General features: G+C 37.2%; 1 protein-coding gene across 7 annotated transcripts in view; it reads right to left on the bottom strand.

Moving 5' to 3' along the window:
* POLK (DNA polymerase kappa) overlaps window positions 1–27116 on the bottom strand; it is a 140980-nt gene that overhangs the window by 90717 nt on the left and 23147 nt on the right. For 4 of the 7 annotated variants that reach the window (XM_066234920.1, XM_066234916.1, XM_066234917.1 and 1 more), the window contains 2 exons: window positions 18283–18459; window positions 6372–6491 (listed from right to left, as the gene is read on the bottom strand). In XM_066234920.1, the coding sequence (XP_066091017.1) occupies window positions 6372–6491; window positions 18283–18417 (255 nt within the window). In that variant the 5' untranslated portion in view covers window positions 18418–18459. The remainder of the gene's footprint in view (window positions 1–6371; window positions 6492–18282; window positions 18460–27116) is intronic. The other 3 variants (XM_066234921.1, XM_066234919.1, XM_066234922.1) reach the window with 1 other exon arrangement.

Raw genomic sequence — 27116 nt, forward strand, 5'->3', positions numbered from 1 at the left:
ATAAAACTGAGGACTTTCTACCTTAAATCAGGAACAAGACAGGGTTGTCCACTCTCTCCACTCTTATTTAACGTGGTGCTAGAAGTTCTGGCCAGAGCAATCAGACAAGACAAAGAAATAAAAGGCATCCATATCGGAAAAGAAGAAGTAAAGGTATCACTTTTTGCTGATGATATGATCCTATACATCGAAAACCCGAAGGACTCCACAAAAAGATTATTAGAAACAATAAACCAATACAGTAAGGTCGCAGGATACAAAATTAACATACAAAAGTCCATAGCCTTTCTATATGCCAACAATGAAATATTAGAAAACGAACTCAAAAAAATAATCCCCTTCACAATTGCAACAAAAAAAATAAAATACCTAGGAATAAACATAACAAAGAACGTAAAGGACCTATATAATGAAAATTATAAAGCATTGTTAAGGGAAATCGAAAAAGATACAATGAGATGGAAAAATATTCCTTGTTCTTGGATAGGAAGAATAAATATAATCAAAATGGCCATATTACCCAAAGCAATATACAAATTTAATGCAATTCCCATCAAAATCCCTATGAGATTTTTTAAAGAAATGGAACAAAAAATCATCAGATTTATATGGAACTATAAAAAACCCCGAATAGCCAAAACAATCCTAAGGAAAAAGAATGAAGCTGGGGGCATTACAATACCTGACTTTAAACTATATTATAGGGCCACGATAATCAAAACAGTATGGTATTGGCAGAAAAATAGACACTCAGACCAATGGAACAGAATAGAAAGCCCAGAAATAAAACCACATATATATGGTCAAATAATCTTTGATAAAGGGGCCAACAACACACAATGGAGAAAAGAAAGCCTCTTCAACAAATGGTGTTGGGAAAACTGGAAAGCCACATGCAAAAGAACTCGACTACAGCCTGTCCCCGTGTACTAAAATTAATTCAAAATGGATCAAAGATCTAAATATAAGACCTGAAACAATAAAGTACATAGAAGAAGACATAGGTACTAAAATCATGGACCTGGGTTTTAAAGAACATTTTATGAACTTGACTCCAATGGCAAGAGAAGTGAAGGCAAAGATAAATGAATGGGACTACATCAGAATAAAAAGTTTTTGCTCAGCAAGAGAAACTGATATAAAAATAAACAGACAGCCAACTAAATGGGAAATGATATTTTCAAACAACAGCTCTGATAAGGGCCTAATATCCAAAATTTACAAAGAACTCATAAAACTCAACAACAAACAAACAAACAACCCAATTAAAAAATGGGAAGAGGACATGAACAGACACTTCTCCCAGGAAGAGATACAAATGGCCAACAGATATATGAAAAGATGCTCAGCTTCATTAGTTATTAGAGAAATGCAAATCAAAACTACAATGAGATACCACCTCACTCCTGTTAGATTAGCTATTATCAACAAGACGGGTAATAGCAAATGTTGGAGAGGCTGTGAAGAAAAAGGAACCCTCATACACTGTTGGTGGGACTGTAAAGTAGTACAACCATTATGGTGGTTCCTCAAAAAACTGCAAATAGAACTACCTTATGACCCAGCAATCCCTCTACTGGGTATATACCCCAAAACCTCAGAAACATTGATACGTGAAGACACATGTAGCCCCATGTTCATTGCAGCACTGTTCACAGTGGCCAAGACATGGAAACAACCAAAAAGCCCTTCAATAGAAGACTGGATAAAGAAGATGTGGCACATATACACTATGGAATACTACTCAGCCATAAGAAATGATGACATCAGAACATTTACAGCAAAATGGTGGGATCTTGATAACATTATAAGGAGTGAAATAAGTAAATCAGAAAAAAACAAGAACTACATGATTTCATACATTGGTGGAACATAAAAATGAGACTAAGAGACATGGACAAGAGCGTGGTGGTTACCAAGGGTGGGGGGAGGGAGGACATGAGAAGGAGGGAGGGAGAGAGTTAGGGGGAGGGGGAGGGGCACAGAGAACTAGATAGAGGGTGGCGGAGGACAATCTGACTTTGGGCGAGGGGTTTGCAACATAATTTAATGACAAAATAACCTAGACATGTTTTCTTTGAATATATGTACCCTGATTTATTAATGTCATCCCATTACCATTAATAAAAATTTATTATAAAAAAAAAAAAAAAAGAATGAATGATCAAGAAGTTAAGAGCCCAATAAAAATTAAAACAAAAAACAAAACAAAAAAAAAAAATAAAAATAAAAAAAAATAAAAAATATATCTTACTTTTTATGAGTAGTGTATCTTATCAGGCCTAATAAAATCTACTACTTAGACATTTTATGACTAAAATAGAAACACATTTCCTATGAAAAGCTCTCAGTTTTCTCAGAAGATCTAGAGTACTTTGGACTTCCTTAATCACCTCCCATTTGCTCAACTTCTTTTAAAGGAAGCTCAACAAATGAAACAATAAAACATCAAAAAGAGGTTTAGAAAGTAAGTTGCCTAAGGACTAATAAATATCAATTTAAAAAACTATTATTGTGGACAGGATAGAATTTTTTAAAACCTTGAAGAAATGATGCTTAAATTTATCTAAAAGACTACAAAAGAAAAAAATTTAAAGAAGAGTAATGAAGGAGGGTATTAAACTATATTGTCATTCAGTAACTAAAATTGCATAGTACTACCACAGGAAAAGATTCAATTGATTAGAAAACAAAGTCTGGAAACAAATCCAGGTACAATGAGAGTTTAGTATATGAATATGCCTATTTAATTCAGTGGAGAAAGGACTCATGATTTAAGAAATGAATGTTAGGGCCCTGGTGGTTGGTCAGGGCACATAGGAGAAGAGATCATTTATTTCTCCATCCCTCTTCCTCTCCCTTATCTATCTCTCTCTTCACCCCACCCCCCACAGCCATGGCTTGGCTAGAGCAAAGTTGGCCCCAGAAGCTGAGGATGGCTCTATAGCTTCACCTCAAGTGCTAAAAATAGCTCAGTTGCCAAGCAACAAAACAATGGGCCCCAGGTGAGAAGAGCAGGGTCCAATAGGGGGCTTGCCCGTGGATCCCAGTCAGGACACACACAGAAGTCTGTCTCTCTGCCTCACTGCTTCTCACTTAAGAATAATTTTTTAAAAAAAGAAAAGAAGTGACTTTAGGACAAGAGAAACATTTAGGAAAAAGAGTAACATTTAGGAAAAATACAATACTCACTATTTTAAAAAAATCTTCATACCAAACATCGAAACAAATTCAAAAAGGCTAAAGATTTGAGTATAACAAATCTATGAAAATACATATAGGCTTTGTTGTGAGGAATAACATCTACGTACAATACCAAAGCCAAGAAAATATTTTAAAATACTGCTGGATTTGTTTACATAAACATTTAAAACAGTACAGGAAAAAAACCCTGCAAAATAAAAAGATAAACTGGAAAAATATTTACAACAAATGGCAGATTAAAAATACTTAATATATGATAAGATCTATAAATCAAGAGAAAAAAGATACAAATTCCTCTAGAAAGGCAGACAGAAGATACTGCTTTGGACTGTTGGCTGAACCCCTCAAATCCATTCTTTCTTCTATAAGTAATAGATTTTTAGCTGGGTACATGGCCACCCAGCTGTATTTTACAGCTTCTCTTGCAGTCAGGAGTGACCATGAAATTTAACTTCTTGCCAAAAGAACGTAAGCTGAAGTAATGTTTGCAACTTCTTTTACACTTGTGTAATAGCAAATTATATGCCTTTGATTTTTCCCTTGTTCTTTTTTCCTTACTAGGAGCCTGGAATATGGATTGGTGTTAATCTAGTTTTGTCAATCCTGGTAAGGAAAACACATTGGAATGATGTTTACAACACAATGTAGAACAGTGTCTTAAAATTTCTATGGTGACTAGAACTACCTCATCAGCCCTGCCCAGATAGCTCAGTTGGTCAGAGCATTTTCCCGAAGTGCAGAGGCTGCCTGTTCGATACCTGGCCAGGGCATATACAGGAAAAGATCAATATTCTTGTCTCTCTCTCCCTTCCTGTCTCTCTAAAAATCAATACAATAAACATTGAAAGGAAAAAAAAAACTACCTGACCAGCTGGAACTTATTATATGAAAGAGAAATAAATTCTTATCTTACTTTCACCATTACTTCTTTGGATGCTAGTTACTTTAGCTTACATCCTAATAAACAGAATAAAAGAGGAAATTTCCACAAAGAGGAAATATTAATGGCTAACTAATATGAAAAAAAGACAATCTTTCTCTCTCTCTTTTTTTTTTTAAAGTGAGAGGAGGGAAGATAGATAGACTTCTGCATGCATCCTGACCAGGACCCAGCAACATCCATCTGAGGATGATGATTGAATCAACCAAGCTATCCTCAGCACCTGGGCTTATAGTGGAACAAATATAGCCATCAGCTTTGAAAGGGAGAGAAAGAGTGAAGGGGGAGAGGAAGAGGAAGAGAAGCAGATGGTCGGTCCTCCTGTGTGCCCTGACTAGGAATCAAACCAGGGACGTTCATATGCCAGGCTGATGCTCTGTCTACTGAGCCAACCAGCCAGGGCCAATCCTTCTCTTTCATAATCAAAGGAGAGCAAACTAAAACCATGAAATAAGATTTTGAAAACTGTATCAGTAGAAACAAAAAGATTGATAAAATTCATAAAATAGAGCTTTAAACATGTTAGAAAACAGCAAGCACTCTTATGCTGAAAATGTAAAATGATAGACTCTGTGGTGAAAATATTAAGATATGAGCATAAAGATATTTAAATAAGAATAATTATCATGCCTGACCAGGAGGTGGCACAGTGGGTAAAGCGTCAGACTGGGATGCAGAAAACCCAGGTTCCAGACTCCGAGGTCGCCAGCTTGAGCGTGGGCTCATCTGATTTGAGCAAAAATTCACCAGCTTGGACCCAAGGTCACTGGCTCAAGCAAGGGGTTACTCGGTCTGCTGAAGGCCCATGGTCAAGGCACATATGAGAAAGCAATCAATGAACAACTAAGGTGTCGCAATGCACAACGAAAAACTAATGATTGATGCTTCTCATCTCTCTGTTCCTGTCTGTCTGTCCCTGTCTATCCCTCACTCTGACTCTCTCTCTGTCTCTGTAAAAAAATAAAATTAAAATAAATAAAAATAATTAAAAAAAAAGAATTATCATAAGGTTTTAAGGTTGTATATAAAACAAAAAAAACTGGAACCAAGGTGGGTTAAGGTTAATAAATTATGGTGCCACTACAGAGTGGCATGCTATGAAGTACTGAAAATGATGAGATGATGACAGAAAAATCATCTTTTGTCATGGTAGCTGACCACTTAACATAGAAGATAAAAATTAGCTCATGCCTGGGAAAGCACATATTTTAGAAAATGACACATTATAGTTTGGTAAAGAAAACATAAAATTTATAATCACTTTATCAAGAGAAGAATTTTGTAGTACACCAGATAAATATTATAATTTTATCATTATGTTGTAAAGTATATTACTAAATTGAATTAGAATTCATAGATGATAAAACAATCTTTAAAATTAAACTTTAGTTTTACTAGCAGAACTCTGCTTTGTGTTATCAATCTACCACAGTATGGTTCTTCTGAAACTTTTCTCCTGAAATAACTTTTAATACTAGAGGAAACTAAGTATTTACTCCCCAAAGATCCTGAAAAAGCTAAGAGCCCCCAAATTTTTAGAATTCTTGAGCTTTGTCTTAAAAATCCATGCACATTAGGCACTCTACCCTTTATGTGACTTTTTATTTTACCATAACATAATTATATATTAAATTACCTTTCAATTTAATTAGATGACATGTTCTTCCAAATCTTTTCTGTCAAACCAGCATTGTAGAAAACATGTCGCCTAATCTGTGCTGGTGAAGTGGATAAAGCATCCACCTGGAATGCTAAGGTCGTTGGTTTGAATCCCTAGGCTTGCCCGGAAAAGGCATATACAGAAAGCAACTACTATGAGTTGATGCTTCCTGCTTCTCCCTACCCCTCCTCTATCTAAAAGAAAAAAAAATCAATCAATTAAAAAAAAGAGAGAGAGAGAGAAAACATGTCATATTAATCCTGAAGCCCTTCTAGATGCTAAGTACATATATAATAAAAAGACCATAAGCTGTGGCTTTGACAACTACCTGTTGTATGAAGCTAGGCTAATTAAGGTTCCCTTTACTTTTTTGTATAATGAAGGTGACAATGTCTAGATGCAGGGTATTTAAAGAAAGGAAAGTGTACATATTTGTTAGATTTTTATGTTGTACAGAACAGCATTTTATTGACATTTTACCTTGTTTTCATTTATGACATGACCATGATGCATTTAAATAATTACTGTTCTACCAACTTCCACTTACTTTATCAAATAAATTAATACCTGTAATTGTGCTTTCCTTAGCTGCTGGCTGGTAATTTGAGCTTTTTGTTGCATCATATTTTCAATTCGTTGGTTGACTTGTTTTTCTTTCTTGAGCTCATTTTCATAAAATCTGGACCCCTAAATAGGAAAAGAAAACAAAGTATAAGAAAAATGTCTGAAAGAAAGCATCACTATAGTATAATCTGGGGGCTAAAAGCATTACAGACTGTAGAATCAGAATGATTGAATTAAAAACCTAGAGAGAAATGGCACCATGAGGGGTGCTCCCGATATCTACCCTTGAAATTTCAACAAATTCAACAACTAGAGACAAAAAAAAAAAATCTCAGGAGCATCTGAAATACACATACACCAAACAAAGGTATGATTGGGCGAAAAGGTGGCTGAATATATAATCCACTGTGAAGGAAATAAGATGGAGAACTGAGTATTCTGCTTTCCTCACTGAGGAAGGGCTGCTTTCACTTGGAACTCAGAGGAAAGGAGGGCTAGGGGAGAGGGAAGAAGCTGGACTAGGGCAGACAATCAAGCTGAGGAGAGAGCGCGCTGGCAGCTCAGCCTGAGATCATGGATGTGGAGCTAGCGAGAGTGGCAGATTCCAGCAGAGGTGGGCGAGCGGGTTGCCTGCAGAGGCTGGCACCAGAGCGGCTTTGGGCTTTGTTCACTCCTGGTCTGCGATCATGGGTGGTGTGCAAGTGGCTCCACCTGGCGCCTCTGGTGTGGGCGCACACATTTATGGATAGAGGGGCTAGGCCAGAGACTGTCAGCAGTGGATTTCTGCCTGGGCTGTGGCCAGAGTTTCTGTGTGGTCCCAGCTCCCCGACCAATAGCACAAGAAGTGCAAAAGGGCTGGAATCCCTAGGCCTGGACCTGTCCAGGTGGGGCGCCTCCGCCAGCCGATACAGTTTACAAAGCACATTCCCATGGAGCAGACCTCAGAGAGCACTGTAGAAGTTGTGGGGGCTGGGTTGCGGGCTTCCAAACAGGCACAAGGGAGAAAATACCCACAGAGCACAGAGGCATACTAGACACTCCCAGAGGCCCTTAGAAAGGCACCTGAAAAGCAATCGGCTCCCAGCCCTGCCTGCTTATGCTGGTGGCTCTGGTTGACAAAGCCTTACCCAGAATTGTGCTTTGAGCAGGGCTAAAGGGGGAACTTGGCAGCTCTTAGAGCCTCTTGCTCTGCAAGCAGTGGCTGGGGCAACTTCACAGCTGGGTCCCAGGCTGCTGGCTCAGGAAGGAGAGACGTGGGGAGAGGCTCTGGGAAAACTGAACATCCCATTGTTGGAGGCTACAAACCCTAACAAGCCCCGCCTACCAACGGGACTGAGGCCTAGCTTATGTCATCGCCATAGCAACACATCAATTGCAAATCTCTATTCAGGAGTGCCACAGGGGCAAAGCTGTGGTACAGCGCCACCTGCCAAAGAGAGAATGAAGGATTAAAAAAAGAAGAAGATAAGCTGTCAAAAGCAGGAAAAAATTACATTTTTTATAGCTTTTTTCCATATTTTTCTTGTAATTTTCATCCTTTTCTTTCCACTTTGGTCATTTTATCCTCTTTCCATCTCATTCTTTCCTTTTCATTTTGAACTTCAATACCCATAGGTGTCACATTTTCCATTCTTGTATTTTTTTATAAGGGTTAATTACCAAAAACCTTAACTCATTTTTTTTCTTTTTTCTTCCCTTCTTCACTTTTTCTCTCATTCGATCATCATTTACAAACAAATTATTTTATTCTGGGTTCAAATTTTTTCTTTGTGGCATTTTGTGTGTTTTTTAATTTTTTTTATCTCTGTCATTTCCCCCCAAAATCTGGCTCTCCGTTCTATGTAGCTTTTGCTCCACTTAGCACAATAAAAATTTCATTATATCATTGTATTTTTTCCTTTTCTTTTTTTAATCATCTCTTATTAGTGTTATTAACAATACCACTCTCAAGTGCCATTAAGGAAAAAGAAATCAAATATCATGGATACAAAAGATAGAGATGTAGCTCAGATAAATGAGGAAAAATCTATAGAAAAAAATTTCAATTGCTTGGAACCTTGGAGTTAAATGACAGAGAATTAAAAATTGAAGTCCTAAAAATACTCAGGGAAATATAAGAAAGCATGGAAAGGCAATTTAGAGAGCTCAAAAAACAATTTGATGAACAAAAAGAATACATTACCAAGGGAATGGAAACTATAAAAAAGAATCAAACAGCGATGAGAAATTCAATTCATGAAATGAAAAACGAGGTAACAAGCTTAGCTAATAGAACAGGCCAGAATACAGGAGAGAATTAGTGACATAGAAGACAGGCAACTAAAGACACTATAGAGAGAAGAGAGAGACTCACAAATTTTAAAAAAATGAGAAAGCCCTACAGGAAATATCTGACTCTATCAGAAAGAGCAACATAAGAATAATGGGTATATCAGAAGGAGAAGAGAGAGAAAATGGAATGGAGAACATATTTAAACAAATAACAGAGGAGAACTTCCAAAGCCTGTGGAAAGAATTAGAGCCCCAGATTCAAGAAGCAAACAAACACCAAGTTTATCTTAACCTATTCCAAGGCACATCATAATGAAATGATCACAAGCCAATGATAAAGTAAAAATCTTCAAGGCAGCCAGGGAAATGAAGAATACAACATATAAAGGAAGGCCCATTAGATTATCAACAGATTTCTCAGCAGAAACTCTACAAGCCAGAAGAGAGTGAACTCCAATATTTAAAGTTCTGAAACAGAGGAACTTCTATCCAAGAATACTATATTCATCAAAGCTATCCTTCAAATACAAAGAAGAAATAAAAATTCATAGATATAGAGAAGATGAGAAAATTTATCACCAGAAAACCCCCACTCAGGAAATACTAAAGGGGGTTATCCAACCAGATACAAAGAACAAAACGGAAAAAAATCTAAGAGTAAAAGCTTCATCAAGATCACAGTAAAAACAAGATTAATCTGTGACAACAAAAACAAAAAAGGGGAGAGGATAAAGATTAACAGTAGCAAAGGAGGATGGAGTGCAGAAGCACTCAAAAGATAATGTACTACAATGTATATATGTATCCTTTCTATTACTTAATGGTAACCACCTCTGAAAAAAATCACCACAGAAACATATGGCTTAAAAAAAGAAGAAACAGATGAAAGAAGTATAGAATACTACCAAACAAAAACAAATGATAGAAAAACAAAAGAGAAGAACCAAATAAGATACAAAGCTATCAGAAAGCAATATATAAAATGGCAATAGGAAACACTCAAGTATCAATAATTACACTAAATGTAAATGGATTGAGTTCACCAATAAAAAGACACAGAGTAACAGAATGGATAAAAAAGAAAATCCAACTGTATGCTGCCTTCAAGAAAGCTACATGGATAAAAACAGATTCAAAGTGAAAGGTTGGAAAACTATTCTCCAAGCAAATAACATCCAAAAAAAAGCAGATGTAGCTATACTCGTATCTAATAATGCTGACTACAAGACAGCAAAGGTAATCAGAGACAAACATGGTCATTTCCTAAAGATAAAGGGGATGCTAGAACAAGAAGACATAACATTTCTTAATATATATGTACCAAACCAAGGGGCACCAAAATATATAAGACATCTACTGACTGACCTAAAAATAAAATCCAACAAAAATACAATCATACTTGGAGACCTCAATACACCACTGACAGCTCTAGATCATTCATCCAAAGAGAATCAATAAAGAAATATCGGCCTTAAATGAAAAACTAGAACAATTGGATATGACAGATATCTACAGGACATTTCATCCCAAAGTGCCAGAGTATACATTTTTCTCCAGTGTACTTGGAACATTCTCAAGAACTGACCATATGTTGGGCCACAAAAATAACATCAACAAATTCAGAAAAACTGAAATTATACCAAGCATATTTTTTTACCATAAGGCTTTGAACCTAGAATTCAAGTGTAAAAAAAAAAAAAAGTAAACAAATCCACAAAAATGTGAAAATCAAACCACACAGTTCTAAAAAATAAGTGGGTCAAAGAAGAAATAAGCGCAGAGATAAAAAGATCCATACAGGCAAACGAAAATAACAATACAACATATCAGAATATCTGGGATGCAGCAAAAGCAGTAATAAGAGGGAAGTTCATATCATGCCAGGCCTATATGAACAAACAAGAGAGAGCCCAAGTAAACAACCTAACTTCACATCTTAAGGAACTAGAAAAAGAACAAAGGCAACCCAAAACCAACAGAAGAAAGGAAATAATAAAAATCAGAGCATATGAAATAGAGAGCAGAAAAACTATAGAAAAAAATAAAAAAAACAAGGACCTGGTTCTTTGAAAAGATCAACAGAATTGACAAACCCTTGGTAAAACTCACCAAGAAAAAAAAAGAAAGGACTCATATAAACAAAATCCAAAATGAAAGAGGAGAAATCACCACAGATATCATAGATATACAAAGAATTATTATAGAATACTATGAAAAAGTATATGCCACCAAATTTAACAATCTAGAAGAAATGGGTAAATTCCTAGAACAATACAATCATCCCAGATTGAGTCATGAAAAAGCAGAAAGCCTAAACAAACCCATAAGCAGGGAGGAAATAGGAACACCTATCAAAACTCTCCCAAAAAATAAAAGTTCAGGGCCAGATGGCTATACTAGTGATTTTTATCAAACATTCAAAGAAGACTTGGTTCCTATTCTACTCAAAGTCTTCCAAAATATTGAAGCAGAAGCAATATTGCCAAACACATTTTATGAGGCCAACATAACCCTCATACCAAAACCTGACAAGGACAGCACAAAGAAAGAAAACTACAGACCAATATCTCTAATGAATATAGATACTAAAATACTATCAAATCGAATACAATATATTAAAAAAATAATTCAACATGATAAAGTGGGATTCAACCCAGAATTATGAAATGGTTCAACATACGTAAAAATAGTAATACACCATATGGTAATACACCATATCAACAAAACAAAAACCAAAAACCATATGATCCTATCAATAGATGCAGAAAAGGCATTCGATAAAATACAACACCATTTTATGTTTAAAACACTCAAAAAATGGGTATAAAAGGAAAATTTCTCAACAATAATAAAGGTCATTTATGACAAACCAGCAGCTAACATCATACTAAATGGCATAAAACTGATGACTTTTTCTCTAAAATCAGAAAAAAGACAAGGCTGTCCACTCTCTGCACTCATTCAACGTAGTGCTGAAGTTCTAGCCAGAGCATTCAGACAAGAGAAAGAAATAAAAGTCATTCATATTGGGAAAGAAGGAAAGGTTTCACTTTTTGCAGATGATATGATCCTATACGTCGAAAACCCCAAAGACTCCACAAAAAGACTAATAGAAACAATAAACCAATAGAGTAAGGTAGCAGGATACAAAATTAATATACAAAAGTCTATTGCCTTCATTTATGCAAACATGAAACATTAGAAAACGAACTCAAAAAAATAATGTCCTTCATGGTTGCAACAACAACAAAAAATCATAAAATACCTAGGAATAAACATAACAAATAATGTAAAGGACCTATATAATGAAAACTACAAAGCATTGTTAAGAAAAATCAAAATAGATACAATGAAATGGAAAAGTATTCCTTGTTCTTGGATAGAAAAAAATAAATATAGTCAAAATGACCATATTACCCAAAGCAATATACAAATTTAATGAAATTCCCATCAAAATTGCAATGTCATTTTTTAAAGAAATGGAACAAAAAATCATCAGGTTTATATTAAACTATAAAAAATCCCAAATAGCCAAAGTAATCCTAAGGAAAAAGAACAAAGCTGGGGGCATTACAATATCTGACTTCAAATTATATTATAGAGCCATGGCAATCAAAACAGCATAATATTGGCAGAAAAACAGACACTCAGACCAATGGAACAGAATAGAAAGTCCAGAAATAAAAACACATTTCTAGGATCAAATATTCTTTGATAAAGGGGCCAACAACACACAATGGAGAAAAGAAAGCCTCTTCCATAAATGGTGCTGGGAAAACTGGAAAGCCACATGCGAAAGAATGAAACTGGACTACAGTTTGTCCTCTTGTACTAAAATTAATTCAAAATGGATCAAAGACCTAAATATAAGACCTGAAACAATAAATTACATAGAAAAAAACATAGGTGCTAAACTCATGGGCCTTGGCCATAAAGAGCACTTTATAAATTTGATTCCAAAGGCAAGGGAAGTGAAGGCAAAGATAAATGAATGGGACTACATCAGACTAAGAAGCTTTTGCACAGCAAGAGAAACTGACAACAAAACAAAAATACAGCCAACTAAATGGGAGATGATATTTTCAAACAACAGCACAGATAAAGGCCTAATATCCAAAATATACAAAGAACTCATAAAACTCAGCAACAAACAAGCAAACAATCTAATAAAAAAATGGGAAGAGGACATGAACAGACACTTCTCCCAGGAAGAAATACAAATGCGACAACAGATATATGAAAAGATGCTCATCTTCGTTAGCTATTAGAGAAATGCAAATCAAAACTACAATGAGATACCACCTCACACCTGTTAGATTAACTATTATCAACAATACAGTTAATAACAAGTGTTGGAGAGGCTGCGGAGAAAAAGGAACCCTCATTCACTGTTGGTGGGAATGTAAAGTAGTACAACCATTATGGAAGAAAGTATGGTGGTTCCTCAAAAAATTAAAAATAGAACTACCATATGACCCAGGAATCCCTCTACCGGGTATATACCCCCAAAACTCAAAATCATTGGTAAGTAAAAACACTTGCAGCCAAATGTTCATCGCAGCATTGTTCACAGTGGCCAAGACATGGAAACAACGAAAAGGGCCTTCAATTGATGATTAAAGAAGATGTGGTACATATATACTATGGAATACTACTCAGCCATAAGAAATGGTGACATAGGATCATTTACAACAACATGGATGGACCTTGATAACATTATACTGAGTGAAATAAGTAAATCAGAAAAAACTAAGAACTGCATGATTCCATACATAGGTGGGAAATAAAATTGAGACTCGTGGACATGGACAAGAGTGTGGTGGTTAGGAGGGGAAGGGAGAAGAGGGAGGGGCACAAAGAAAACCAGATAGAAGGTGACAGAAGACAAATTGAATTTTGGTGATGGGTATCTTTATTATATGTGGCTTAAGTGTCTGTTTGTCGCCGATAGCTTATTGGTTGCTTGTGTAACTGTACTAGCCAGGGGTGAAGTTGCCACGGCTGAACGCAAATTGAGCGGGTCAGGGGGAAGGTGAACATTAGTTTGCATAGTCTGTCGCCTTCTGGCATGCCACCTCACAAATTGAGGTTAAAGATTGGAGCAATTATTATGCTGTTAAGAAATCTTAACACCAGAAGGGGTCTTTGCAATGGTACAAGACTAGAGGTTCTCCAATTGAAAAATAATGTCATAATAGCTAAGTCTTTGACTGGCTCCTCTAAAGGTGAAATACATGTCATTCCAAGAATTGATTTAGCTCCATCTCAAACAGGGTTGCCGTTTCAATTGAGACGTAGACAATTTCCTGTAAAACTTGCCTTTGTTATGACAATCAATAAGTCTCAGGGCCAAACGCGTAAGTGTGTTGGCATTTTTTTACCTGAGCCTGCATTTGGACACAGTCAACTTTTTTTTTTTTTTTTGTATTTTTCTGAAGCTGGAAACGGGGAGAGACAGTCAGACAGACTCCCGCATGCGCCCGACCGGGATCCACCCAGCACGCCCACCAGGGGCAACGCTCTGCCCACCAGGGGGCGATGCTCTGCCCCTCCGGGGCATCGCTCTGTTGCGACCAGAACCACTCTAGCGCCTGCGGCAGAGGCCAAGGAGCCATCCCCAGCGCCCGGGCCATCTTTGCTCCAATGGAGCCTTGGCTGCAGGAGGGGAAGAGAGAGACAGAGAGGAAGGAGGGGGGGTGGAGAAGCAAATGGGCGCTTCTCCTATGTGCCCTGGCCGGGAATCGAACCCGGGTTCCCCACACGCCAGGCCGACGCTCTACCGCTGAGCCAATCGGCCAGGGCCTGGACACGGTCAACTTTATGTTGCCTGTTCAAGAGTTCGTGAAAGAATGGATGTAAAATTAAAAATAATTGATGGTCCTCTGCAAGGCGAGCTTAAAAATGATGGAAAGATCTACACAAGAAATGTTGTGTACAAAGAGATCTTTGACATGTGAATTAACATTTTATTATTTAAATCACCTTTATTTATTGAGCTAGCGGTGGCTCTTAAGAAATGTACCGCCAGTGATTTCCTTCATTGCACTCTACTTTAAGCAATTAAGCAAGTAGAAAGGGGAAACCCCGTGGGGCACTAAGCAAAGGGGTGTCCTTGCCGCCTGCCCTGGGTAATTCAGTTTGAATTTGCAGACACCTTTGCACAAATCATTTTAATTACAATTTATAATATCTAGAACAGTGGTCATTTCGTATGACCGCTGGGCTTTCTAGTACAACATAACCAAATGTCAAAATGACCTGGAGATGTGTACCCTAATTAATCAATGTCATCCCATTAAAATTAATTGTCTAAATAAAAAAAGAAGAGTAACAAAAAAAAAATAAAAACAACAACAAAGAAACAAATAAAGAAAACTTAGCCCTGGCCATTTAGCTCTGTTGGTTAGAGCATCGACTTGAAACCCTAAGGTTGTGGGTGAGCTCTCTGGTCAGGACACATATGGCATATAGAAATCAACCACTGAATGAACAGCTAAGTGGAACAATAAATGAAACCTCTCTCTCTCGCCCCTCCCCCTACCTTGCTCTATCTCTCCAAAGGAAAAAAAAACAGCAATCAAAAGTTAGTAATACAATGCTTGACCAAACGGTGGCGCAGTGGATAGAGCATCAGACTGGGACACAGAGGACCCAGGTTCCAAACCCTGAGTTCATTGGGTTGAACGCAGGCTCACCAGCTTGAGCGTGGGGTCACTGACTTGAGCATTAGATCACAGACATGACCCCTACGTCACTGGCTTGAGCCCAAGGTCGCTAGCTTGAGCAAAGGGTCACTCGCTCTGCTCTAGCCACCCCCCCTACCCCTGGTCAAGGCATGTATGAGAAAGCAATCAAATGAACTAAGGTGCTGCAATGAAGAATTGATGCTTCTCATCTCTCTTGTTTCCTGTCTGTTTGTCCCTATCTGCCCCTCTCTCTGTCTCTCTGTGTCACACACACACACAAAAGTTAGTTCCACTACTTCTATCTAAGTGATCCTAAAATTAATCATTCTATGTTTCCTTATCTGTAAAATGAATTTATGGTTACCTAAATGATAGAACTGTTGTGAGGCAGTACTAAGCACAGTATAAACTGAGATGAGTAAAGATCTGCAGTCAGAAAGTATCAATGTATCCTAGGCAGGATCCTCAGAGTATATCCAAGGACTTAGTCAAATGTGTCATAGTTATCTTCACTTTTACTTTAAAATTATTTTAAAATTTTTAATGTTAAACATTAAAGAAAATAACTTCTAGAAGATTACCTACCATTCCATCACTGAATATAGTATCTATCGACTCATCAGGTGATAGACATTTGGATTATTTTTATTTGACTATTATGAAAATATTGCAAGAAATATTTGTATACATGTTTTTTGTGTAGGTGTTTTTATTTCTTTTGGATATGTACTTAGGAGTGAAATCTCTGTGTCATATGGTAACTTCATGGTAAACCTTTTGAGAAAGTGCCAGGCTGTTTTCCAAATTGGCTGAATCATTTATTAATCTCACAAGCTATGTGGAAGAGTTCTAATTTCTCCACATCCTTGTCAACATTTGTTATTGTCTGTCTTATTTAATATAACCATTCTAGGCTATGAGTATTAATGGCATCTTATTGTATTTTTAATTTGCATTTCCCCAATGACTAATATGCTGAATATCTTTTCATGTGCTTATGAGCCATTCTTATATCTTCTTTAGTGAAATGTCTACATCTTTTGCCCATTTTAGAAATGAGTTATTTGTCTGTTTTGCAAATATTTTTACCCTAGTATGCTGCTTATCTTTATTTATTTATTTTTCTTCTTCTCTGAAGCTGGAAAAGGGGAGAGACAGTCAGACAGACTCCCGCATGCGCCCAACTGGGATCCACCTGGCACGCCCACCAGGGGCGACGCTCTGCCCACCAGGGGGCGATGCTCTGCCCCTCCGGGGCATCGCTCTGCCCCAACCAGAGCCACTCTAGCGCCTCGGGCAGAGGCCAAGGAGCCATCCCCAGCGCCCGGGCCATCTTTGCTCCAATGGAGCCTTGGCTGCGGGAGGGGAAGAGAGAGACAGAGAGGAAGAAGGGGATGGGGGTGGAGAAGCAAATGGGCGCTTCTCCTATGTGCCCTGGCTGGGAATCGAACCTGGGTCCCCCGCACGCCAGGCCGACGCTCTACCGCTGAGCCAACTGGCCAGGGCTTATCCTTATTTTTCAATGGTGTCTTGTGAAGTGCAAACCTTTTGATATCTGAAGTCCAATTTGATATTTTATTTTTTTGACTGTGTCTCAAAAAGATTTTCTCCTTTCTTCTAAAGTTTATTGCTTTAGTTTTGATATTTAAATCTATTTTGAGTTAATTTTTGAGTATAGTGTGAGGTGAGGGTCTAAGTTCATTTTTTTTTTAAAGGTTAAGATTTATTTTTTATTTATTTTTTATTTTTCCAGGGACAGAGAGAGAGTCAGAGAGAGAGGGATAGACAGACAGGAATGGAGAGAGATGAGAAGTATCAATCATCAGTTTTTCGTGGCGACACCTTAGTTGTTCATTGATTGCTTTCTCATATGTGCCTTGACCACGGGCCTTCAGCAGACCGAGTAACCCCTTGCTCAAGCCAGCGACCTTAGGTCCAAGCTGGTGAGCTTTTTGCTCAAGCCAGATGAGCCTGCGCTCAAGCTGGCTACCTCGGGGTCTTGAACCTGGGTCATCCGCATCCCAGTCCAACGCTCTATCCACTGCGCCACCGCCCGGTCAGGCCATTATTTATTTTTTATTTTTTGTACATGGATATCCAGTTGTCCCAGAAACACTTGCTGAACAAATTATCCTTTTGTCTTGGTACTTTTGTCAAAAATCAATAAATTATAAAGATTTATTTCTGGACTAAATTCTGTTCCATTGTTTTCTATGTTTAGCCTTATGGTAGTACCATACTGTCTGGATAACTGTAGCTTTATAATAAGTTTTGAAACTGGAAAATCAAACATCTTTATGTTTGTTCCTTTTTAAAACCATTTTGGCTATTTTGCATTTAGATATTTTGCATTGACATCCAGTTTTCTACTTTATATGTAAATAATATATAAGTAAAACAAAATAATATACATATCTTTTTTACCGTTTTTTTGCCCCAGAAGAAAAATGTTATAATTGTTGTGTTTTTCATTTTTGTTTCAGTTACTACAACTTGGAGATCTTTCTGTATAAGCAATTAAAAATCTTCATTCTTTTCTATGCTACATGTGTGGATATAATTTATTGAATCAGTCAGAATCGTTACTGGTGAATATATATCATTTCTAGTCTTTTGTTTTTACAAACAATACTATAATAAATAACCCTGTTTTTTTTAATAACTTTACTTATGTGCAAGAATAACTATAGAAGTGAAATTGTTCCACCAATTATAGTATTCTTCTACTGGGGTTTAAAAAAGGGTAACAAAATACATGCATATTATTTTGTTTTACATGAATATTATGTACATGTAAAGTATGTAGAAAACTAGATGTCCAGAATAACAAATAGATTATTCCATAACCATTTGTAATTTAAAAATTATAAGAAAAAGGATGTTTAAAACTTACGGATTTTCACTTAAATGGAAAGTATAAGAGTTACTAAAGATATTGAAAGAATCATAAAACATACCTTTGTGGCTTCCATTATAATTTTGTTTATTTTCTCTTTATCTAATCCTTCCATTCCAGCTTTATTATCATTAAGTCCCATCCTAAGTAGAAGATCATCTTTGTAATTATCATTCTTTTCCTTTGTGCTGTCCATGGTGCAGATGTAACGTTAAAATGGCTTTTTTTTAAAAATTACCTGAAAAAGCATACAAAATAAAAATTGCTTTGCAAAGCATGGTAGGGGTGGGGGGAGGTAGAGATTTAAAAGTTGAAATAATATAGAAATCAGCATAACAAATAAAAAATGATGATTAAGAATTTTTAGCTATTAGGAAATTATTATTATTCAGCTTTAAAATTATTCCAAGATTATTCTACTCTTGGAGGGAAAAAAGAAATAAACATTTCCTGCCAGCTCTGTGCCAGCTCCTATGCTTGGTGCTTTACACTTGAACCTCACACAGCAGTCCTGAAAGGTAAATATTATCCCTAATATAAAGAGAAAAGAAACCTGAGACTTAGAACACGTTTACTAACACAAATTTGTTAATAAGTGACAACATCTATGTTGAAACCCAGGCCCGAGTTTCCCATATTTTTCCCACATTAATATGCTATATAGGAATATATTAATATACTATCTAGGAATACATAGGAAATAAATACAAAATAACACTTCTACTAAACATGTTCCATTAATAGCATTTATTACCTACTATATGAAGAGCTCCATTCTTATGCAAGGGAAAAGATATGGAAAAAGTAATAATGTATTCAAAATAATAATCTATTTACTTTCAGGAAATTATTACATTTTACAATGTTATATCACTTCTAAGGTTAAGAGAAATTCTTTCAAATAATAATCCTTTAATACATTTATATAGTTCTTTATAATTTACCTTCACATATATTAGCTTTAAAAATTATTTATAATAACCATGCAAAATAGATTTGGCTATTCTCATATTAAGGGAAAGAAATTGGAATTTCAGAAAGGTTAAATGAATTGCTCATTATAATTCTGCTAATAAGCAAAACAACTGTAAATTGAATTCAAGTCTTCTTACTCCAAGTATAATAAAGCTACTGTAGCATCATTACTTCTCCAATTTGGGGTTCATTAATGCTATAAACTAGAAAGTCCGGCGGTCATACGAAATGACCGCTGTTCTAGATATTATAAATTGTAATTAAAATGATTTGTGCAAAGGTGTCTGCAAATTCAAACTGAATTACCCAGGGCAGGCGGCAAGGACACCCCTTTGCTTAGTGCCCCCACGGGGTTTCCCCCTTCTACTTGCTTAATTGCTTAAAGTAGAGTGCAATGAAGGAAATCACTGGCGGTACATTTCTTAAGAGCCACTGCTAGCTCAATAAATAAAGGTGATTTAAATAATAAAATGTTAATTCACATGTCAAAGATCTCTTTGTACACAACATTTCTTGTGTAGATCTTTCCATCACTTTTAAGCTCGCCTTGCAGAGGACCATCAATTATTTTTAATTTTACATCCATTCTTTCACGAACTCTTGAACAGGCAACATAAAGTTGACCATGTCCAAATGCAGGCTCAGGTAAAAAAATGCCACACGCTTAAGCGTTTGGCCCTGAGACTTATTGATGGTCATAGCAAAGGCAAGTTTTACAGGAAATTGTCTACGTCTCAATTGAAACAGCAACCCTGTTTGAGATGGAGTCAAATCAATTCTTGGAATGACATGTATTTCACCTTTAGAGGAGCCAAAGACTTAGCTATTATGACATTATTTTTCAATTGGAGAACCTCTAGTTTTGTACCATTGCAAAGACCCCTTCTAGTGTTAAGATTTCTTAACAGCATAATAATTGCTCCAATCTTTAACCTCAATTTGTGAGGTGCAATGCCAGAAGGCGGGATTATTTGAATGCCATGGCAACTTCACCCCATTGGCTAGTACAGTTACACAAGCAACCAATAAGCTATCGGCGACAGACACTTAAGCCGCATATAATAAAGATTACAAATTTTTATCTTGTGATGAGAACTTTTAAGATCTATTTTCTTAGCAACTTTCAAATATACAATACTATTTAACTTAGTCACCATGCTGTACATTACATCCTTGTTAACTTACCATAATTCATTTTAAATTTTTATTTATTTATTTATTTATTTATTTATTTTATAGAGAGAGGGATAGATAGGGACAGACAGACGGGAATGGAGAGATGAGAAGCATCAATCATGTTTTTCATTGCGACACCTTAGTTGTTCATTGATTGCTTTCTCATATGTGCCTTGACCACAGGCCTTTAGCAGACCAAGCAATCCCTTGCTCGAGCCAGTGACATTGGGTCCAAGCTGGTGAGCTTTTTGCTCAACCCAGATGAGCCCACGCTCAAGCTGGAGACCTGGGGGTCTCGAACCTGGGTCCCTCTGCATTCCAGTCCGACACTATCCATTGCGTCACCGCCTGGTCAGGTACCATAATTCATTTTAAAACTTGAAGTTTTTTGCCTGACCAGGTGGTGGCGCAGTGGATAGAGCGTTGGACTGGGACGTGGAGGATCCCGGTTCGAGACCCCGAGCTTGCCAGTTTGAGCGCAGGCTCATCTGGTTTGAGCAAGGCTCACCAGCTTGAGTCCAAGGTCACTGGCTGGAGCAAGGGGTCACTCGGTCTGCTGTAGCCCCACGGTCAAGGCACATATGAGAAATCAATCAATGAACAACTAAGGAACAGCAAGGAATTGATGTTTCTCATCTCTCTCCCTTCCTATCTGTCTGTCCCTCTCTCTAACTCTTTCTCTCTGTCTCTGCCACAAAAAAAAAAAAAAAAAAAACCTTGAAGTTTTTACCTTTTAACTACCTTCACTCATTTCACTCCTCCCTCCACCTCAATGGCAGATCTGTTTTCTGTATCTATTAATTCAGCTGTTTTTTTTTTAAGTTTCCACATACAAGTGAAATCATACAGTATTTGTCTCTTTTTTTTTTTTTTTTCTGAAGCTGGAAACGGGGAGAGACAGTCAGACAGACTCCCGCATGCGCCCGACCAGGATCCACCGGGCACGCCCACCAGGGGCGATGCTCTGCCCACTGGGGGGTGATGCTCTGCCGTGACCAGAGCCACTCTAGCGCCTGGGGCAGAGGCCAAGGAGCCATCCCCAGCGCCCGGGCCAACTTTGCTCCAATGGAGCCTTGGCTGCGGGAGGGGAAGAGAGAGACAGAGAGGAAGGAAGGGGGGTGGAGAAGCAAATGGGCGCTTCTCCTATGTGCCCTGGCCAGGAATCTAACCCAGGTCCCCCGCACTCCAGGCCGACGCTCTACCGCTGAGACAACTGGCCAGGGCCGTATTTGTCTTTCTTTGTCTGACTTATGGTACTTCCCTTGACATAATCTCTGCAAGAGGACCTTTTCTCAATGTTGCTTCTATTTTTCTCACATAATAAGAATAATTATGAAAAGGAATTTGAATACTGTGATTATTAGTGACAGTTCTATTAGAAAAAAAATACTGTACTATCTTGTCTGTTGATGCCCAGTTACCAAGCAATTTATGGCCAGTTTTATAGACACAGGCTCACTATCATCTACAGGCTGAAACTTCCAAGTTTGAAGCTCCAGTCCAAAAGCATACCTGACTTCTCAAAAATAATATGTCAAAAATTGATCTTCTCATATGCCTCTGTCACCCAAACCAGGTCCAGTTACAGCTGTCCTTACCTTAGTTGAGGGCAACTTTAATCCCTTCCAAATACTCACACAAATAACCTTGTAGTCATTTTTTATCTGCTTTTTCTCATACACCTACATCCAAAGTATCAGAAATCCTATGGGCTCTGCATTCAAAATGTATCCTAAATCTAACCACTTCTCATTATTTCACTCTAGTCTGAATTAACACTACTGTCTCTTCTCGGGATTACTGCAATAGCCTCTTAAATAGTCTGTCTGCTCTTTTCCTTCTACAGTAAATTATCAACATAGTAGCCCAAATGATTCTTTTAAATCACAAGATAGGTCTTGTTACTCCTCTGCTAACAACTGTACAATAGTACCCCATATCACCCTAAAATAAACCCAAAAATCTTAAAGAATCTGGATTCCAGTTACTTGTTACCTGTCTACCCTCATATTCAGTTTGTTATTTTGTCATTCTTCTATTCACATAGCAAGATCACATAATCACACTAAAACATAAGAAAAACTTCTTTTCTAAAGTATTCAGAAATTTTAAAATATTTGTAGTTTTTCTTTACTTTAATATTAAATATGTAAGGACAAGTATATGAGCCTAAACAACTTCCAATTTTATAACCCTTATTTTCCTAAGACCATTTAATGGTTAAGTTGGTTATTTAAAGCTTTTGGGACCTGTATTAGAATATAAGAATATTTTGAATTTACATAATAGAATGCTCGCTAGGCTCCATTAATATTCAAAATATTCTAGCTTATATTTATTCTTTGAGAAATTAAATTGCTTTGTTAAATTTAATTAAATACTTCCTAATTATATCTAAATCGAAGAAAAATTATTAGAGAAAGATAATAAACAACATACTAAGTTTTAGTCTAATAGGGTTCCTATCAGTTCCTTTTGGTACTCTCTTTTATGTCACTGTGATGAGGCTGCTTTTGTTTTTGTTTCATATTTCTGTTATTTTCACATTTCTAAATTCCCTCATCAGCTCCTGGTTATTTTGTTCTTCCCACTGTTATTACTGAGTTTCTTTATCTAGAAATACATATATTGAAAGGGAGAGATTCTAGAAGATATGATCACATAATATCACAAAATATGAAGATTTTCTGTATTTTTCTGGGAAGGGGGATTTAATAGTACTTCAAATGGTTTTAGGATGAGAGCATATAAAGTCAATGATTAGTATGGTGTCCGCTACATGATAAACTCAATCAATAGTTATTATAATTAAGTTAAGCAAATTTTCAGAGTAGTAAAAATCACTTGCCTTACTTTCTTTTCCTTAAGACAAAGAGACTATGTAAGGGAACAGGGTACACCGTAAGAATCCTTGAGAAAATGCCAAAATTCACAGTTCATAAGGATGAGTTTTTCGCCTGACCTGTGGTGGCGCGGTGGATAAAGCGTCGACCTGGAAATGCTGAGGTCGCCAGTTCGAAACCCTGGGCTTGCCTGGTCAAGGTACATATGGGAGTTGATGCTTCCAGCTCCTCCCCCCTTCTCTCTGTCTCTCTCTCCTCCCTCTCTCCCTCTCTCCCTCCCTCCCTCCTTCTCTCTCTCTCTCTCTCTCTCCTCTCTAGAAATGAATAAATAAAAAAATTTAAAAAAAGATGAGTTTTGTTTTGCTTCCAAAGAAGTATTTGTCTTATGATTACTATGCATTATCACATATACCCGAAGTCTATGAATGGGTATAACCGTGACTTTATAAACAAAAAACTTTTTTGAAAAAAAAAGTCAAACATTTTTATAGCTTGATATTACAGAATAATCTGTTTCACTTCAACTCAGAGGCACAAACAGTAATGCACAACTCAAAGAAACAAAACAATACAAAAAAATCCTCTGGGTTCTTGTGGGTTAGTATATTGTTTAAAAGCACATTTTCCATGGAAATGTTCAAATTCTTCCCAGCCTGATTCTACCACTGACTATTCAGGTTACCACTTAAAAAATAAAAGGCCAACTAATGTTTTTGGTAGTAGTAAGGATGGAAAATTAAATTTTTCTGAAAGGATTTTAAGGAAGAAGTTTTTGTGTGGTAGTGTTCCATATATATATATATACGGCATATATATAATTTTTTTTTTTGTATTTTTTCTGAAGCTGGAAACGGGAGAGACAGTCAGACAGACTCCCGCATGCGCCCGACCGGGATCCACCCAGCACGCCCACCAGGGGCGACGCTCTGCCCACCAGGGGGCAATGCTCTGCCCCTCCGGGGCGTCGCTCTGCCCCGACCAGAGCCACTCTAGCACCTGGGGCAGAGGCCAAGGAGCCATCCCCAGCGCCCGGGCCATCTTTGCTCCAATGGAGCCTTGGCTGCAGGAGGGGAAGAGAGAGACAGAGAGGAAGGAGAGGGGGAGGGGTGGAGAAGCAAATGGGCGCTTCTCCTGTGTGCCCTGGCCGGAAATCGAACCCGGGTCTCCTGCACGCCAGGCCGACGCTCTACCACTGAACCAACCGGCCAGGGCCCGGCATATATATATGCCGTATTTTCCCATGTATAAGATGCTCCCATGTATAAGAAGCACCTTAATTTTGGGGTCCAAAATTTGAAAAAAATGTATTACATAAAATTATTGAACTCAAGTTTTATTCATCCTAAAATTCATACAACTCCTCATTACTCTCATCACTGTCCAAACTCCCATCCATTAGCTTGTCCTCAATGAGTGCAAAAACAAGTGCGAAAAAAACGGGAAATGCAAAGAAAAAAATCTACAACCACTGGATAAGATGCACCCAATTTTTAGACCCCCACACTTTTCGAAAAAAAAGTGCATCTTATATTGGGGAAATGTATATATAAAAGCACCACACAAAACTATGTAATCATCATAAGACTTAGTGATTCAATCAGTCACCTAGAATTAATCTACCAGAAAAGATACAGAATATACTAAGAGAAAGACAGGGAGTGGAGTAGAAAATAAAGGGGAGGGGGCAGAGGAGAAGGAAAAATTAAACTATAGGGAAGTTCCTAGGTGGGGCTTGCTCCCTATTTCTAATATACTATAAATAACCAAACCGATAATCCCCAGAACACCTGTATATGTTTTAAAAATAAATATTATTTTTAAACCCTCCAAATGTTCAAATATTTAATGTTTGTTTGAACAGATTAGACACACAGCATAAAACTTCAGTGTGATTAAATCTTCTTTTTACCAACTAAATTTAAATACAATAAATTAAATGAATACTACACTAATTTTAAAGTACTGATTTTTAAATTGTCTGACTTAAAATTCTTTTCAGTTTCATTTCTTATAAAAATCATTTTTTATTTTCAAGAAAATAAAATAAAAAAACATCACAATCCTAAGGCTTTACCAGATTATGTACTATGTTTCTCTCCAATTATTTTATACACACATATGTGCACAGATGCACTCAAACCACATACACACAATTCTTATGTGATGGGGACATTTTAAAATATATATATATTTTTTTTTTTTTTTTTTTTCATTTTTCTGAAGCTGGAAACAGGGAGAGACAGTCAGACAGACTCCCGCATGCGCCTGACCAGGATCCACCCAGCACGCCCACCAGGGGCGAAGCTCTGCACACCAGGGGGCGATGCTCTGCCCATCCTGGGCGTCGCCATGTTGCGACCAGAGCCACTCTAGCGCCTGAGGCAGAGGCCACAGAGCCATCCCCAGCGCCCATGCCATCTTTGCTCCAATGGAGCCTTGGCTGCGGGAGGGGAAGAGAGAGACAGAGAGGAAGGCGCGGCGGAGGGGTGGAGAAGCAAATGGGCGCTTCTCCTATGTGCCCTGGCCGGGAATCGAACTCGGGTCCTCCGCACGCTAGGCCAACGCTCTACCGCTGAGCCAACCGGCCAGGGCCTATTTTTTTTATTTGTTGATTTTAGAGAGAGGAGAGAGAGAGAGAAAGGCAAGGTGGGTGGGAGGTGCAAGGAGTGGGAAGCATCAACTTGTAGTTGCTTCTCTGTGCCTTGACCAGGCAAGCCTGAGGTTTTGAACCAGCGACCTCAGCATTGCAGGTCGACACTTTATCCACTGCGCCACCACAGATCAGGCAGCGTTAGCTTTCAATGTCTTTACAAAATAAGATGTACAAAAATTTCAAATTTACTTCAGAGTGAATTACTTGAAAGTTTTTAAATGTGCACTTACCACTGAAATAACTGAAAAAAATGTAACCCCACAGATCCTAAACCAAGGGCATGTAAGCTAAAAGAAAACTCAAGTTTTCACCAAGGATATCAGGTGAGAACCATGCACATATTTTTTTCAATTGCATTTTTCCTTCCTGTGTTTTCTATTCATTTAACTTATTCAAAAACAAAAATGGGGCAGAGGCAGTCAAAAAACCTACACTCTATCTAATCTTAGGGACATATAAAATTCGCTTTTATAGAATAAGTTGAAACTATTTGCTTTTTTAGTACAGAATGAAAAATATGCGATACAAAACACATTCAAGTGTCAATTCAAAGGCAAACTACCCAAAGTGAAGTTCCTATTTTGATGATGACTTGCATATTTTGTAAAAAGTCTGGCAGGTTCTTTAACAATGAAAGCTTTGCTTATACTCAGAAATAAACACACTCAGGACATTTAATAACTATGAAAAATTAAATTTATATCTTGTAGAAGTTGATTGTTTCTGGGGATGTTGATCTATTAACATAAAGTAGTTAGGCTGAGAAGTTCTTTCTTTGGGTACTAGATCAAGTGGTCAAAAATATTTACTTCCACAGAAGTGACAATGAACAGATTAATTTTTAGTTGAAGTATATAGTAAAGTGTACAAAGCTTAAAGCATAGCTGAACACATGCTCTTAGAAAAGATGGAAAAGGTTCTTCTATAGTACCTTTTTTGGTACTGTCATAATTTTTTTAAGTTTTACACTCTTAAATATTACCATTTTAATATAAAATTACATAAGCCAGGATAATAACATAGGGTTACACTACTATTGGAAAATTGAGCTATTATACTATTTCTCACTATATTGTGTTGTGTCATATTACTGGAAGGAAAATATTTTAAAAATAAATTTAACAAATTATACAGAAAGCATTGTACAAGGTATTATTTTCCTATCCTGATAAAATTATCCTTTTAATTACCCCACTCTGACAAATTGCTCCAGTTTCTCTGAGTCCTAATCTTGATATTATTCCTTGA

The sequence above is a fragment of the Saccopteryx bilineata genome, chromosome 6 (assembly GCF_036850765.1).
Source record: "Saccopteryx bilineata isolate mSacBil1 chromosome 6, mSacBil1_pri_phased_curated, whole genome shotgun sequence".
In the NCBI taxonomy this organism is placed as follows: Eukaryota; Metazoa; Chordata; class Mammalia; order Chiroptera; family Emballonuridae; genus Saccopteryx; species Saccopteryx bilineata.